Raw genomic sequence first — 15,166 nt, forward strand, 5'->3', positions numbered from 1 at the left:
ACCCGACCTGTCATATAGTATCCTTTTTGTTTAATTTTTTTTTATTTACCATATTTCCAAGAAACTTCTGTTTTATCTTTTTATGTAAATTTATACAAAATTGGTATTCCAATAAAAATGTTTTCTTCCCAATGTCAAACTCAAAAGTACTATATAGTGAAAAGTTTTGCATTATAAATAATGTGTGTTGGGAGTAAGGTGAGTGAAGCGCCCCATTTTTCTAATCAAACTGACAGACATACTTTGCGATGTCATCAATAATCGAGCTGCGTCCTATTCTTTAGTTGTATTAGTACAAGAAAAAACGGCATCCTTGCATTGTTTACTCATAAACATCGACCAGGATTCCTTGCTACTCTGATTAGGTTGATAGATTTTCAGCTACAAAACCAATGACATCAGGACACAGTTGCTGCTGTACATATCAGTTTCAAGAAAATCAAATACAGACATCAATGTTTGTTGATTGATGACAAATAAGACCCTTTTTCCCAAAAAAAGAGAAGAGGTTCTGGTTTTAATCAGAATCAAGCTTATAAATTCATAGCTTTATTTTCGAAAAAGAGACAGCAATTGTGATATGTCTAGCTTATGTTTTTACAGCAATCCAGATACATATGTAATAGGTGGATGTCAGGTTTGCAGAGAGAGGCGCATGCTTTACTGGAATTTTTATGCAAATAATTACAAATGAGTAAGTTACAGTAGAAGGGTGATATGGGCCATTCATGCATACATACAGCTGCTCTTCGGCGTTAGATGTTGAGAAGACTACACGATTTTTCTAAGAAGCAGCAGAAAGTCACAACAGTCACGTCCGAAGTGTTTCTTTCGTATTTAAAAGCTTAAAATTCGGGAAATGGATCAGAATCTTTTCTTTTTCTTGTCCGCCAGTGACTGCAGATGATGTCTGTGTTGAGGACAGAGCATTGCGCCTCGAGGCTCACACATAAATTAAAATTTCTCTCTGGGAGCATATAAGTTATGTGAATCTATGAACTTAAATGAAATACAAGATACAAATCAAATTTGAGTGGAGATTTTAAGTGATGGTGATGGGAAGTGTGTGTGGTGAATGTGTAGTAGAAAGTAGAGAGAATGGGGCATTGGTAGTTTGGGAGAGGCGTGGAGGAATGCCCCACAAATGTAGACAGAAAAAGGGAATTTTCCAAAGGCATTTGGACAAGAGAGTGAAGGCCAATGATATGCAGGTGCAAAAAGGCATCTCTGCCTTCTACCACTGTCCCCACCCCAACCCCAACTGCACCACCCTGCCACGATAAACTCATCCAATGACAACAAGGAAAAGCTTATAAATTAGTCAAGATGACGATGCATTTTTGCAGATAATGTTGTATATGAGAGTCAAGTGAAGGGGGGAAACACAGAAGTTTACAGAAAATTTGTACACGATATAGTCAGTAATTTTACAGATGTAGTTTTCTAGTGAGGCCACCAGCTACCATCTTCCTGCTAATCTTTAGCCACGACCAACGGTAACAACTGATTTTGGCCATACACTGCTGCAATGGCACCATCAGTAGACAGGGATTCTTGATCGCTGCACAAGTTTTTAAGTTCTGTCGCATTTTTTGCATCCATAAGCAGTTTATCAAGCTGGCATTATTTTCCACTATTATTGTACTCACTTATCATTATTTAAGGTGATGATGTTAATTTACATACAAATGTAATCATGTAATTGATCATTCCACTTAAAAAAACTTAATGGGGTAACAGAAACATCCTCATCTATCCAGCAATTTTGAGGACTCCTTTGTTTACCAACAAAGAAATGTAGAAAGGACTGGATTTGTACAACATTCTCTGAGGACTTACTTCCCAAGCATTTGTAATTAACTTCATCATCTCAGAATCAACAAGTAGTTCTCTTAACATTTTGTTTTACATAATTATCTACATCCAGTCCTACTTATTCAGTAATCGGGTTCTACTTCTAGTCAGAGGACCACTATTTTCTACATCTATTACATTAATGTTAACCCTCCACCCCGGTCCAACCTGTCTTTTCTTATGATTCAAGGAAGGTTCATAAGAACTTTCTTCATCTCCACTTGGTGTTTCACTGCATGGAAAACCAACACCAACACTTTGTTGTAGTATATCATCAAACATATTTCTTCCATTATCTCTGGGCATGGGCGTTTTACTTGCATCAGAATTAAAAATCCCTTTTGAAACAGAATACGCAGCTGGTTCTTCATCAGCAGATAGAGCAGCAAATTCTTCCCAGTAATACGGAAACCCAATCACAAAATCATCGCAGACCTATAAAGAAATAGAACCGCTACATAAATAGTCACGGGAGGAATCAGTGGGTGAGGACGTCATAGGGAGGAAATTGTGCGAGAATCCACCCTCACTTCAGAGCCTTCAATAAGGAACGGAAAAAAATAAATCAATGTCAAATACCTCCTTAGAGAAGCCATTCTCGAGCGTACGAGACCTATTGATTTGTCCGTGAATCATAATTGTCATGCCATCAACTGTCTTAAGAGTAACAGCATCATATCTGTGGACTATGGGAGCAGAGGAGAAACTTCTTATACCGTGGCTCCTGCATTACTGAAGTCAGAAAACCCAGTGTGCAAGATAAAGCAATAACTAGTGAAGGATAAACAGAAAAGCATTGCAACATACATGAATTTGATAGCGACAGTCCACTATTAACCAGATAAGAAATGAATGTGACAGGATGCTTCCAAAGTGAACAGTTAAGGTTGGCATACAAAGTAAGGCAAGATTCTGAATATTGCAAATTTAGCATGAAGTGCCCCATTAAATGATAAATCTGCATATCATCTATTGTGTACTTGACAATTAAAAACTGTATTGATCAATGGTAGGGTTTTTGGAGAATGATTCTGCAGAAAGACAATCATCAAGAATGCATTTCAAATTTACTTTTTTGACTTAGTGTTTTGGGCTTGTCAACCTAGCCAATATAGTAAACCTTACGGGAAAGCGTTTTAGAAGTTTTGTTACCTACACCTAAGTTCCAGGTCTACCATTCCATAGTAAAAATTACAGTGTGTTGAATTGCAAGAGTTCAGAACTAAGCATTTCAAATCCTTCATGACAAATGCATTCTGCTAATTTGGATATTGAGCTGCAACACATTTCAAATCCTCCAGCAACGATTTTGAACTATTATTGCACTCATTATCAATGAATTTAAATCCACTAAATGCTAAAGTCATTTCAGATAATCAATCCTTCTCTCTAAAGCAAACATAAAGGACAATAGTTTCTTCAGATGTAAATAACTATTTCAATGAACCAAAAGTACAATCAACATCCATATTCTCACATTTCGAAGATTATACTTTCTAAATGCTCGAGAAAAAAAACCAATCCTCAGTTTAACTTTTTAAGCTTCGTGACCTTATTCTTTTCTTGTTAGATGAATAGCACAACCAAATAAACATACCACAAAATAGAAAGAGAAGTGAAAACTTTACTCTTTGGAAGTGAAACCACCGACGCCTAATCGTTTGCCATCAGAATCCGCGTCGGCTTTGATCAGCCACCAATCGTGCAAGAGAACCTGTAGAAGACCACCATTAAAGGTGAGTGAATATATGTCTAAACCATCGCGATAACAAAAACAAGAGAAAAAGTAGGAAGAAATCTGTACTTGTTTCAAGAAAGAAGAGCATATGGCGGTGCGGGGGGAGGCGGAAGGAACTGACGGGGTTTTCCGGCGAAAGCTGCGGCTGAGATGAGCTTCCTCCGTAGTCGGCATGAGGTAAATACAAAAGTCCCCGGAAGATTTTGGAATTTTACTTCCTACTCGAGACAGATTTTGAGCGCCGAGAAGGGCTCTCTTCACGTTTTGGCGGGTATATTTGTTTCGCTTTTCTCTAATCACCCCGCCAAATCTTCATTTCAACAAACTCACCCATAAACTTTTGAATAATTGCGTTTTAGCCCTGCTTATGGGTAAAAGCACAAACACTCTCATTAAATATTAAATAGAAAAAGGACTTATTAGTTATTACTCCCTTTGTATTTGGAGAAACGTAAATAACACTCAATTTCAATATTTATTTTCATCAAAATTGAAATGACTTTTCATTTAAAAAAATAATAATAAATTGAAACGACTCAAATACCATTGTGCATGAGAAATTTGTAATTGCAATCACATACATTAATAATGTATTTGTTATTTTTTAAAATAGTTTAATTAATGATGTATTTTTCTATTCTATTCACACTTTGACTATCTTATTTAGAAAAAAATCATCAAAATAAAATAATGTACTGCTCTATATTTCAAACTTTATCTTATATGCCCTAACAAATAAAAATATTCAAATTGTCAAAATACGAATTTTCACTCTTATAATCCTCTATTTCTTTCGGGAAAACTTATCTTTAAAGTTAAATTTTTTAAATTTAAATTACGTGTCTTCTGAAATATAAGAGTTTTTCCTCTCAAAAATTAAATTGTAAGAGTTTTTAAGATCCTTTGTTAATTTTAGCTGAATACTAATTAAATCTGTTCAAATAAGTAAAAGTATAACTTATTATCTATTTTATTCTTATTAGTTCGAAACTGGGAGAGAAATCCAGGCAACACTACACATAAACGCTCCTCAAATAACAAAAACTTCACAGATAAATTGGTGTATGATGAGGGGCTACATAATAATATCCAATATTTGTATAAATATCCCAAAACTTCTTAATAATATAAAAAATAACTAAGATCCGTGCTTTTTCTTAACAAGATCGTACTGACCCGACTCCCATTCAAGTCGAATGGGTAAATATATAGATATATATATTTATTATTTGATCACTTTTAATTACCATACATTTTTTCTCTTCCTCTCACATCACAGTTTTTTTGTTTATATGCTTATGGAGACTGCATGCAACGACGACTAGTATTTATACATACCAACCCTCTTTATCCAAGTACTACTTTTGTACCTTACAACCTTTGTATTTTGTCCTCTTATAATCTTGTCTACTTAGGAGTTAGGCCATGTTTACATTGAGCGATTGGGTTGAATAACCAGTCCAATCCCTCCTAATTCAATTCTCACTTCTTTTTACATGAGCCCATGATAAAATGTTGATAAAAATATAATACAAGTCGCACTATATGGAGGCACTATTTATTTAGAAGGGTTTTTAGCCCTTTTATCTATTTTATTGGACGGTAAATTTTAGGGATAGTATTTAATATAATTACACGTAAATTTTATGTGGTTTAAAATTTTTTATTTAATACCCTTGAATTTTGCTTATGTCTAATAAATAAGTCCCCATTTAGTTAAAATTCACTAAATTTTCTTATATTAACAAAGAAGCAAGATATAAACTCATATATATCCTGATTAACTTACTGATCTATTGCACATCAAATGAATCTTTTTATAATCAAATTATCTTTATAAAAATGTTCACACGTTAACAAATGTGAGAAGTACATCACCATAGTATAACGGTAGTTTAGTCAGAAAAAAAATTATAAAAATTATTTGATTTATAATAAATCAATCGAGGGAAAATATCAATTTTCATCTGACCTTTTTCTTAATATAAAAAAACTCGATAAATCTTATTAACAGAAAGGCCTATTTATTAGACGAATATAAACTTTAATAATATTAAATATAATTTTTAAAATTATAAAAAGTTACGTATACTTACACTAAATCTTAAAAAAAAATGTAATTATCTCTAAATTTTATTTAACCCGATTTATGTGTATATCTCAATAATAAAGTCCGAGAGAAAATAGTGGTGTCGGAAGTTGGAACTTGAAAGGAGTAGCGTATGGATGCGGCTTTGCAGACTCTTTCCAGTCAAAACTCCCTCAATCTCTTGGTTATTTTTTTCCTTCTGAATTCGCCTATCTCCATTACCATGTAAAACTACAAGGCCTAGAATTTGATCCTTTCGACACTTTGTTGGGCAATCAATTCTCTTATTAATTAGTCGGAAGAAAATTAATTGCGATTTTAAATAATCAATACAAGTATTAAAAAATATCCCAATAAAATAGAGATAAAAAATTACGAACCTTATCAAGATTTACGTGATTATTTATTTGTCACGACTTTTACATGGGCTATTATAATTCCATCATGAAATAATAATTAATAAGTTGTCTAGAATATCATAGGGGACTCTCTGTGCAAACAAAGGGACAAATTCATTTATTTTAGATTAAATGGACTGTGTCTAAAAATAATACAATTTAAAGATATCGTTTTATTTCATTCAAATAATTTATAAGAATTTCTAGAAAATTACCAAAGTTATTTCATGTTAAAAAAAGGAAAATTAAGAAAGAAGTTGCTGCCCGTTTTGTGTCCACAACCATAATTTAAAATTTAAATGCTGCAAATATAAAATAATTCTTCACAAAGTAAAGAGAAAATTTAGAGTATATCCTAATTGGTAAGGCGGGATGTGGATAGTCCACGACTCGTCCGCCCACCTTCCTACACAATTACGATTCGCACTTCCAGAACGCACATCGAGGCAACTGAAGTAGTACACCACCAAATTTTGAAAATTACCATAAATACCCAAAAACTAGAAGAATTACAAATATAACCCCAGGCCACGTTACAAGTCCCACCGTGCCTTCATTTTTCCCTAGAAAGGTTTTTCCCGATCCATCTCTCTCCCCCACCCTGCTAATAATTTCAATTCCACCCTACCAATTTCATCGTACCCTACCCCCCCCCCCCCCCCCCCAATCTTCCCCATTCGCACTCATCCAATTTCACTTTAATTTTTCTGTTTTTTGGGTGTTTTTTTCAGTCAATTGGACCTGTTACATACATACATACAACACATAACCCACTTTCTTTTCCATATTCCCCAGCTACAACAAAAATCTGGTCACTCACACACACCATCCACATCTAAAAATTATATATTTCCCCCGTAGCAGTTTTAACAAATTCCTAGTCAAAAATTTCACAAATTAACACCACCAAAATTTTACCCAAAATCAACCCTGCAAAAATTAATGGTGATCCACAGTTGTTAAGGTACATTATACCAACAATTTCTTGTCTACTCTCTGTAATTTTGCCCTTAGCCATGTTCCCTTTTGTTATACATACATACATACATACATGTGTATCTATCTATTTATCTTATGTGACATGTTTCATGGCAGCATTGGCTTAGCACAGCCATGACCTAGCTACAAGGGCTTTTGTTCCTACGCCCCAATTAAATAACAAAACTCACATGGATGAGGATAAATCACTTGAATCAATTTCTTCTTTTAATTGGTTTCTTGTGAAGATTTTTTGTTGCCATTGATTGTAACTTCAATGTTTCGTATTTATTTTGGGTTTTTGAGATTTGGACCCACTTTGCGTTTTTGTTTGTGGTTTTAAGTAAATTTTTACATTCTTTTTTGTCCCCCAATTTAGCTAGGGTTTTAATTTTTCACTTTGAATTAGGGTGATTTAAGTTGAAGGGTTGTCATCCTGTTGGGGGGACTTGGAAGCCCTATACAGGGCATGCATTGATTGTTAATATTTTTGACACAAGGGATTGCTGTCCTTCTCTATTGATCGTAATTTTCTGACATGGGGTTTTTATGTCTGTCTAGCGTGGTCTACACTGACTATAGTCTCTCTGTGTGTAATTTCTTGAATCTCAATTGAAAAGAACAATCTTTTCTGAGGTAAAGTGGGCAAGACTATCTGGGTTTCTTGTCTCTTTTCAAGATGAACGTGGTTGAGTTTTTCTTTTCTATATCTTTTATTGAATAATTATTTTTCCTTGTAGTGGCGCATGTGCGTGAATAGTTGCCGTGTATGATGTATGGTGTTAGTTCGTAGTATATTTAATCTAATGAGTTGGACGAGCACGAATGCTGTGCGATATTAATGGCTAATATGACATATTTGGAAAAGTTTAAATGGGATCTCCACTTTTTATTTATTTTGAATTTGAATTAATCTAGCAATTTATCTGATGGAATTATTTCTGGTTACATACTGTTTTGACTGTAATTTTAAAAAATTTTCTACTTTTTGAAGATCCCTTCTGATAATTTTGATCCCTACTTTATTTTTAGTTGTCTTTATGACTTGAGAGAGCAACAAGTAATATCATCAAATTATCAGCTTCAATGTTTCATAACTATGCAAACTTCATTGATCAGGGAGCTGATCTTAAATTGTTTTTAACCTTTTTCTTTATAGAATTTTGTTCAAGTTCTTAGCAAAATAACTGTTTTACTCGTAGATCAAAGGAACGAGTTTCCAGAAATTATCACAGGTTCTCTTTAAAATATGCTAAAAGTAGTTGTTTGGTGTCAATTACACATGTTTGAGGTTTGTTTGTGGTGTGGGAGAACAGAGAAGAAAAAGGAGACCATAGGGGAATGAAACTGAGTGGTATAGCAGAAAATTAAGGTTGTTTGTTGTATGATTTAGATTAATGTGAAGCTTGTTTTATTGTACGGTTTATATTATTACGAGATCACGTTCAAATTTTGGTATCCCTATGGGAACGGAATGTTGCTGTGGACAAAAACTAATTCTGTTACACCTCATCCACCAAAAAAAAAAAAAAAAGAAAAAAGGGAGAAGGAAAGAAGTCTCTAACTTTGACCCCACTCTACCAAATTGAACTAATCTTAGTATTAATATGATCATATGAACAAAGAAATTGAATTTGTAGTTGAACATATTTCTTCAACAAATGCAATTGAAGGACTTTTTAGATGTTTACTGCTAATAACCCTTCATTTGATTCTATTTCTTACAGCCAAGTAGTCTATCCAGTGGGTTTGATTCAATCCATATTTCTACTTCTTCTGTTGCTTGGCCTCAATATTTTAAATTTTAATAGGGGTGCATTGCAGTTTGTGTAACATTAAGCAGATGAATTTTTTCTAAAGATACTATAAATTCAAACTTTGTGGTTTATTTGGTTCTGTTTTGTGGAATTGTGGAAAATGATTTTGGGAACGTGAAGTATGTTTGGTAACTTTTGGGGTGGACATTTTCTGATACAGATGTCTCTTTATGTAAGTTCTCGTCTGGTGTAATGGTGTCACGTTAAAACATTTAAACTGTTGTATGTTGTTATTATTAGGTAACAATTAGAAGATGTAAAGAAATATGATTTTAATTTATTATAATTTAAATATGTATAAAGATAAATATATACAAAATGATTATATATATATGTTTGTGATGATTAGTGTTCTTTAATGATGTCTGCGGAAGAGGAGAAAAATTGGTAATTATTCTTTGGAAAAAATACAATCAAATAGAGTTTGGAACACTAGACCTTTGCACTTTTTTTTTCCTTCTTTTACATTGCGATTTTACAAGTAGGATGTGATCGCAGTTAATTAAAATGGCAGATGATTCATAATGTTATTTTTGTTCTAGTTTTGGATAAGTCATATTCGCGTTGTAAATTTAGTTTGTAGAAGCATAATTTGGGTTTGGCTATGATCACTTTGCACATTTAGTCTTAAATTTTGTTCTGTTCTCCATTTATTTTCAAGAAAACTGCTGTTATCAGGGTGTTACGTTCTTTATGTGAAGGGAGAAAAGAATCATATATGAAGCATAATTGTTGCATATATTGTCACGCCTTTTTCTGCTAAACATTGAATTTGTTTTCACTTCATTTTCACATTCCGGTTAATCTTATGTATGTGGGAACTTATGACACTGCTTTCTTATCTGATAAAAATCAATGAAAACCAATCTCTCGTTCGTATTTTGTAAGTACTGTAAGTAGTCTAGCTGAAATTCTAGTTTCTTTTTTCTTGGGTGCTGCTTCATAGGTCCTTTTTCTTTCTTTCTGACACTAGTGATTTCCCGGTGGGCTGCAGATTTAGTTTTGCTCAACTTATGCTATGCACACATAAGTTGGCATTAAACTTTAAGTGTTGAATTATGGAAGTCCTTGCATGTTCTGGTGCTCGTCATGCTCGCGAATCTGATTGTCCTGAACAGGGATCAGAAACAGCTTTTAAACACGATGAAAAATCTGATTGCGTTCAAGATGCTGAACAAGTTAGGACTGATCTCAAAGTTGACGACTTGACACTTGATATTGGAGAGTCTCATGAAGTAAGAGAGGAGGGAGGTCAATTTATTTGTGATGGTTTCCCTGCTTCAGAAGGCGGCTCTAATGGGGATACATACTATGAATTTGATGTTGATGGTCAAAATCTGTCTTGTTACTCCCATGATTCTGAAGATGACAACTTAGACAAAAGGGATCATTTTGCAGAAGCTGGTCTTGCATTAGAAGGTTCTCACTTAGTCTTGGGTACAATTGAAAGTGGACTGCCAAACAACAGCCAAGAGGGTTCATCCCATTCCGAGATCAAAGGCCTAGAAAGAGATGAGCCTCAAGCAGTTTGGGTAAAGGTATATGCTACTGTGTTTCTTTTGACTTCACAAATTCCATCTGCCACATTGATAATACCTTGTGATTTTTATTCAGTATTAATGTCATCATCTTGATTTATTGGCTCTTCTTAATTTCTGGCGCCAATATTCTAAGTTGAACATATGAGAGGGAGTATACACTATTATATATGGATATGATGAGGGTTTGCAAAAAATAAAACAAATAGAGAAAAACGCACAAAATGCTAGGAAATGTGAGACAACAGTGTGAAGTGCACGATGTTGAAATGTATCACACAGACAGCCTGTCAGTTTTTTAAGATGCAAAAGGAACTTTCATCAGCTCTGGAATTATTTCATACTATACTTGGTGTGATAAAGTGTCATACAGAGCAAGGTAATATTTTATGCAAGTGGGTGCAGGCCAGACAGGCCTATGTTATCCCCAAGAAGTAACTGCTGATAATTATGTTTTACACTTGTAGTGGAGAGGGAAGTGGCAATCAGGGATCAGATGTGCAAGGGCTGACTGGCCATTACCAACTTTAAAAGCAAAGCCAACTCATGACAGGAAACAATATCTTGTGATATTTTTTCCCCGAACGAGAAATTATTCTTGGGCAGATGTGCTACTAGTTCGTCCAATCAATGAATTTCCGCAGCCTATTGCATATAAGACGCACAAAGTTGGTGTGAAGATGGTGAAAGATTTGACTCTTGCTCGTCGCTTTATCATTCAGAAGCTTGCTGTGAGCATGCTAAATATTCTTGATCAATTGAACCGCGAGGTTTGCTTTTGAGTCAATCCATTAATGTATTTATGTCTTTTTTATATGTTTTTGACATGCATGTATATTTTGATGCAAATGAATGTACATGTCAATTTGAGTTGTGTTGATTATTATTAATGTCTCATTAAGAACTTCTTGTTGAAATCTAGGCTTTGGTGGAGACTGCTCGTGAAGTGATGGTTTTGAAGGATTTTGCAATGGAGGCTTCCCGCTGTAAAGATTATTCTGATCTTGGGAGGATGCTTTTGAAACTTCAAGATGTAATATCTCCCTCCATTTTGATGTTATGTTATAAAACCTTCATTGAAGTTCATCGAACATCTTGATCGTGTCTAATTGTTTTCCTGGTTTTTTTAAGCCAATACTGATGTTAGCCCTGATTGTTTATTTCGCAGATGATTCTGCAGCGCTGCCTAACTTCAGATTGGCTTCACCAGTCAATGCATTCTTGGAAGCAACGATGTCAGGATGCCAATAGTGCTGAATGCATAGAAATGCTTAAAGAGGTACTCTGGATATGCCCATACTTTTTTGGTTTTGAGTGCCACTTGTGGAGTATCCTTGTTTCATCTAGGAAAGACTCTTCTTTTTGGTACTATCAAATATCAATGGAACAAGTTAATGAAACCTCTGATTTCTGAATTGCAAGGCTAATTTTGCTTCTTGATCTGGGTAGATTCTTCTTCTGTCAGTTGAAGTACTTTGAATCACAATGTCCTTTGTACTATTTCAATTGTCACTATTTGTGTATCCCAGCAAAAAATGCTGCCAAACCTACCAATGCCAGCAGTTTTCAACGCAAAACTGCCAACATGTTTAAAAATGTGGTGGCTCTTGTCACCATTGAACAACATCTTGATGGTTTCCATGCAATTTAAAGAGAGCAGCTTTGCTTTATTGTGTTTAAATTCTTTTGGAACTTGCGGACTTGGATTCTTAATGTGAAGCATGGTTGAACCTTCTTACTGCCTGTATTACAAGATTCTTTGAAGCTCAAATACCCTGTGGGCTTGTAGTTGCAAACATTTTTGGAGCAATGCTCTAACAGTGAAGGGAGCAGATAGAGAACCAAACTCTAAATTATGCTAGTTTAATATGTCTTGTTTTGGCAAAAATATGACAATTCTTCTTAAGGATTTAATTTTCTTTCCAAGGGTGGGCCTAATATTGTTGACAATTTCAGAATATTGTAACTAGGAGTAGAAAATGCTTTATTCGATACCTGAATAATAAGATCAGTGTGTAGATGAGATGACACATATCCTAGTGTATTGAATTATTTCCAATTTTTACAACTTTAGCTTCTTTTAATCTCTTTGCCGTTCCAGGAATTGGCTGACTCTATCTTATGGAATGAGGTAAGCTTACTATCGAGTGAAGCAGCACAGGCGGACCTAGGATCTGATTGGAAGAGTTGGAAACATGAGGTTATGAAATGGTTCTCAGTTTCTCATCCAATATCCACTGCTGTAGGCTCGGACCAGCCTATGAATGATAGCCCATTGACCATGGGACTTCAGATGACCAGGAAAAGGCCTAAGCTTGAGATTCGCCGTGCTGATACGCATGCCTCTAGTTCGCATCAGTCTGTTCCTGTTGAAACTGACTCAACATTTTTTAATGGATATGATGTTGTAAACACTGCATTGCTGGATTCTGAAACTCTGAAAAAAGAGAGTCCCGTTGAGGATGCTGTCCCAGTGGGATCTTCTGGTTGTGTAGCTAATAAATGGAATGATATAGTCGTTGAGGCTGGAAATTTGGAGGTTATGAAGAGTAAAGATGTGGACCAGACTCCTGCGAGCGATATTACTCAGAAGTCTTCAGGATTGGAAAATCATAATCGACAATGCATGGCTTTTATTGAAGCTAAAGGAAGGCAGTGTGTGAGATATGCTAATGAAGGAGATGTCTACTGCTGTGTGCATTTGGCCTCTCGTTTCGTTGGAAATTCTGCAAAAGCTGAAATGGCTCCTGTTGACTCACCAATGTGTGGAGGTACCACGGTTCTTGGCACTAAATGCAAGCATAGAGCCTTAATTGGGTTTTCTTTCTGCAAGAAGCACAGGCCCCAAGATGGAAGAAAAATGATTGCTCCTGTTAATAAACTTAAACGGAAACATGATGAAAATAGTATGTATTCGGAGAAAACTCCTGCAAAATTTGTACTCACTAGAGAAGATGAAATTCCTGCCTGTGTAGATCCACTGTTGGATGTGGGAAAAGGTATCATACAAGATAGCAGCATGAATGATAAGCCTGAGCAGCCTCAGCAAGCTCTCGGCAGCAATGACATGGTGCAGTGCGTAGGTTCATGGCCCCAGGGTGGTGAAGAACCCTGTCTTGAGAGTCCAAAGAGGCATTCACTGTACTGCGAGAAACATATACCAAGCTGGCTTAAACGTGCAAGAAATGGCAAGAGTAGGATAGTGTCCAAGGAAGTGTTCGTAGAGCTTCTTAAAAGTTGCGAGATAAGGGAGCAAAAATTGCAGTTACACCACGCATGTGAACTCTTTTACAGGCTGTTCAAAAGCATATTATCTTTGAGAAACCCAGTACCTAAGGAAGTACAATTTCAGTGGGCCATTGCTGAAGCTTCCAAAGATATTAAAGTAGGGGAATTTTTAATGAAATTAGTATGTAGTGAAAAAGAGAGGCTGAAGAAGCTCTGGGGCTTTGGAGATGGTCAAAACTTGCAAGCTTCATCAACAATTGAAGAATTAATTCCGGTATTGGTACAGACATCTAATGACAGTGATCAAGAAAATGTCATCAAGTGCAAAATATGTTCAGAAAAGTTTCTTGATGACCAAGCACTTGGAACACACTGGATGGATAGCCATAAGAAAGAAGCTCAATGGCTATTTAGGGGCTATGTCTGTGCAATCTGCCTGGACTCTTTTACTAATAAGAAGGTATTGGAAGCTCATGTGCAGGAGAGGCACCATGTGCAGTTTGTTGAGCAATGCATGCTTTTACAGTGTATTCCTTGTGGCAGTCATTTTGGGAATCCAGATGAGTTGTGGTTGCATGTGCTCTCAATTCATCCTTCCAGTTTAAGGTTGTCAAGTGCTGCTCAACAGTTAGATGGAAGTTCACAGCAGAAAGTAGAGCCAGATAAGTCAGCTTCTATAGAGCATACAAAATCTGACAGTCAGTCAGTTAATAGGAGATATATTTGCAGGTTTTGTGGCTTAAAATTTGATTTGCTACCTGATCTTGGCCGTCATCATCAAGCTGCTCATATGGGCCAAAATTCCACTGGTCCTCGCCTGACTAAGAAGGGAATTCAATTTTATGCCCATAAGCTGAAATCAGGTAGACTAACTCGTCCACGGTTTAAAAAGGGTTTGAATTCAGCATCATATAAGATTAGGAATAGAAGTGTGCAAAATTTGAAGAAACGGATCCAGGCGTCAAATTCTATTGGACCAGTGGATATCATGGTTCAATCAGCTGTGCCTGAGGCTGATAGTCTTGGTAGATTGGCAGACTCTCAATGCTCAGCTATTGCAAATATATTGATGTCAGAAATTAAAAAAACAAAACCAAGGCCAAGTAATTCCGAAATTTTATCAATTGCGAGCTCAGCTTGCTGTAAGGCAAGTCTACAAGCCTCATTGGAGGTTAAGTACGGAATCCTTCCAGAAAGGGTGTACCTCAAAGCTGCCAAACTATGCAGTGAGCATAATATTTCAGTTGAATGGCACCAAGAGGGTTTTATTTGTCCTAAAGGGTGCACACCAAGTGTAAGGTCACCAATTTTGTCTCTGCTAGTACCCTTACCGAATTATTCGTTTAAGGTCAGATCTTCGGTTCCATCACATCTCATGAACTCAGAATGGACAATGGACGAATGTCACTGTGTTATTGATTCCCGACACTTTTCCATGGATCTCTCGGAGAAAAATATTATTTTATGTGATGACATAAGTTTTGGACAGGAGTCGGTGCCCATAGCTTGTGTGGTGGATGAAAATC

General features: G+C 35.7%; 2 protein-coding genes across 2 annotated transcripts in view; one reads left to right on the plus strand and one right to left on the minus strand.

Annotated features, from left to right (window-relative positions):
- LOC105177719 (protein EMBRYO DEFECTIVE 1674-like) lies at nucleotides 1,712-3,830 on the minus strand. The gene is made up of 4 exons (XM_011100958.2): nucleotides 3,659-3,830; nucleotides 3,483-3,568; nucleotides 2,434-2,578; nucleotides 1,712-2,289 (listed from the first exon to the last, which is right to left on the minus strand). Exons 1-4 carry the CDS (start codon nucleotides 3,764-3,766, stop codon nucleotides 1,930-1,932), a joined length of 699 nt encoding a protein of 232 aa, XP_011099260.1. The 5' UTR covers nucleotides 3,767-3,830; the 3' UTR covers nucleotides 1,712-1,929.
- Nucleotides 6,742-15,166, plus strand: part of LOC105177720 (histone-lysine N-methyltransferase SUVR5) — an 11,976-nt gene continuing 3,551 nt past the window's right edge. The window contains exons 1-6 of the mRNA XM_011100959.2: nucleotides 6,742-7,043; nucleotides 9,869-10,412; nucleotides 10,880-11,182; nucleotides 11,335-11,445; nucleotides 11,581-11,691; nucleotides 12,514-15,166. The exon at nucleotides 12,514-15,166 is cut by the window's right edge and continues 15 nt beyond it. Coding sequence (XP_011099261.1) covers nucleotides 9,933-10,412; nucleotides 10,880-11,182; nucleotides 11,335-11,445; nucleotides 11,581-11,691; nucleotides 12,514-15,166 — 3,658 coding nt within the window. The 5' untranslated portion in view covers nucleotides 6,742-7,043; nucleotides 9,869-9,932. The remainder of the gene's footprint in view (nucleotides 7,044-9,868; nucleotides 10,413-10,879; nucleotides 11,183-11,334; nucleotides 11,446-11,580; nucleotides 11,692-12,513) is intronic.

Source organism: Sesamum indicum, linkage group LG15, assembly GCF_000512975.1.
Source record: "Sesamum indicum cultivar Zhongzhi No. 13 linkage group LG15, S_indicum_v1.0, whole genome shotgun sequence".
Taxonomy (NCBI): domain Eukaryota; kingdom Viridiplantae; phylum Streptophyta; class Magnoliopsida; order Lamiales; family Pedaliaceae; genus Sesamum; species Sesamum indicum.

Coding starts and splice junctions, on each gene's coding strand:
- LOC105177719 (XM_011100958.2), bottom strand. CDS start 3,766: ATGCCGACTACGGAGGAAGCTCATCTCAGCCGCAGCTTTCGCCGGAAA. Junction 3,569..3,658: donor GCTCTTCTTTCTTGAAACAA/GTACAGATTTCT, acceptor GGTCTTCTACAG/GTTCTCTTGCACGATTGGTG. Junction 2,290..2,433: donor AGAATGGCTTCTCTAAGGAG/GTATTTGACATT, acceptor ATTTCTTTATAG/GTCTGCGATGATTTTGTGAT.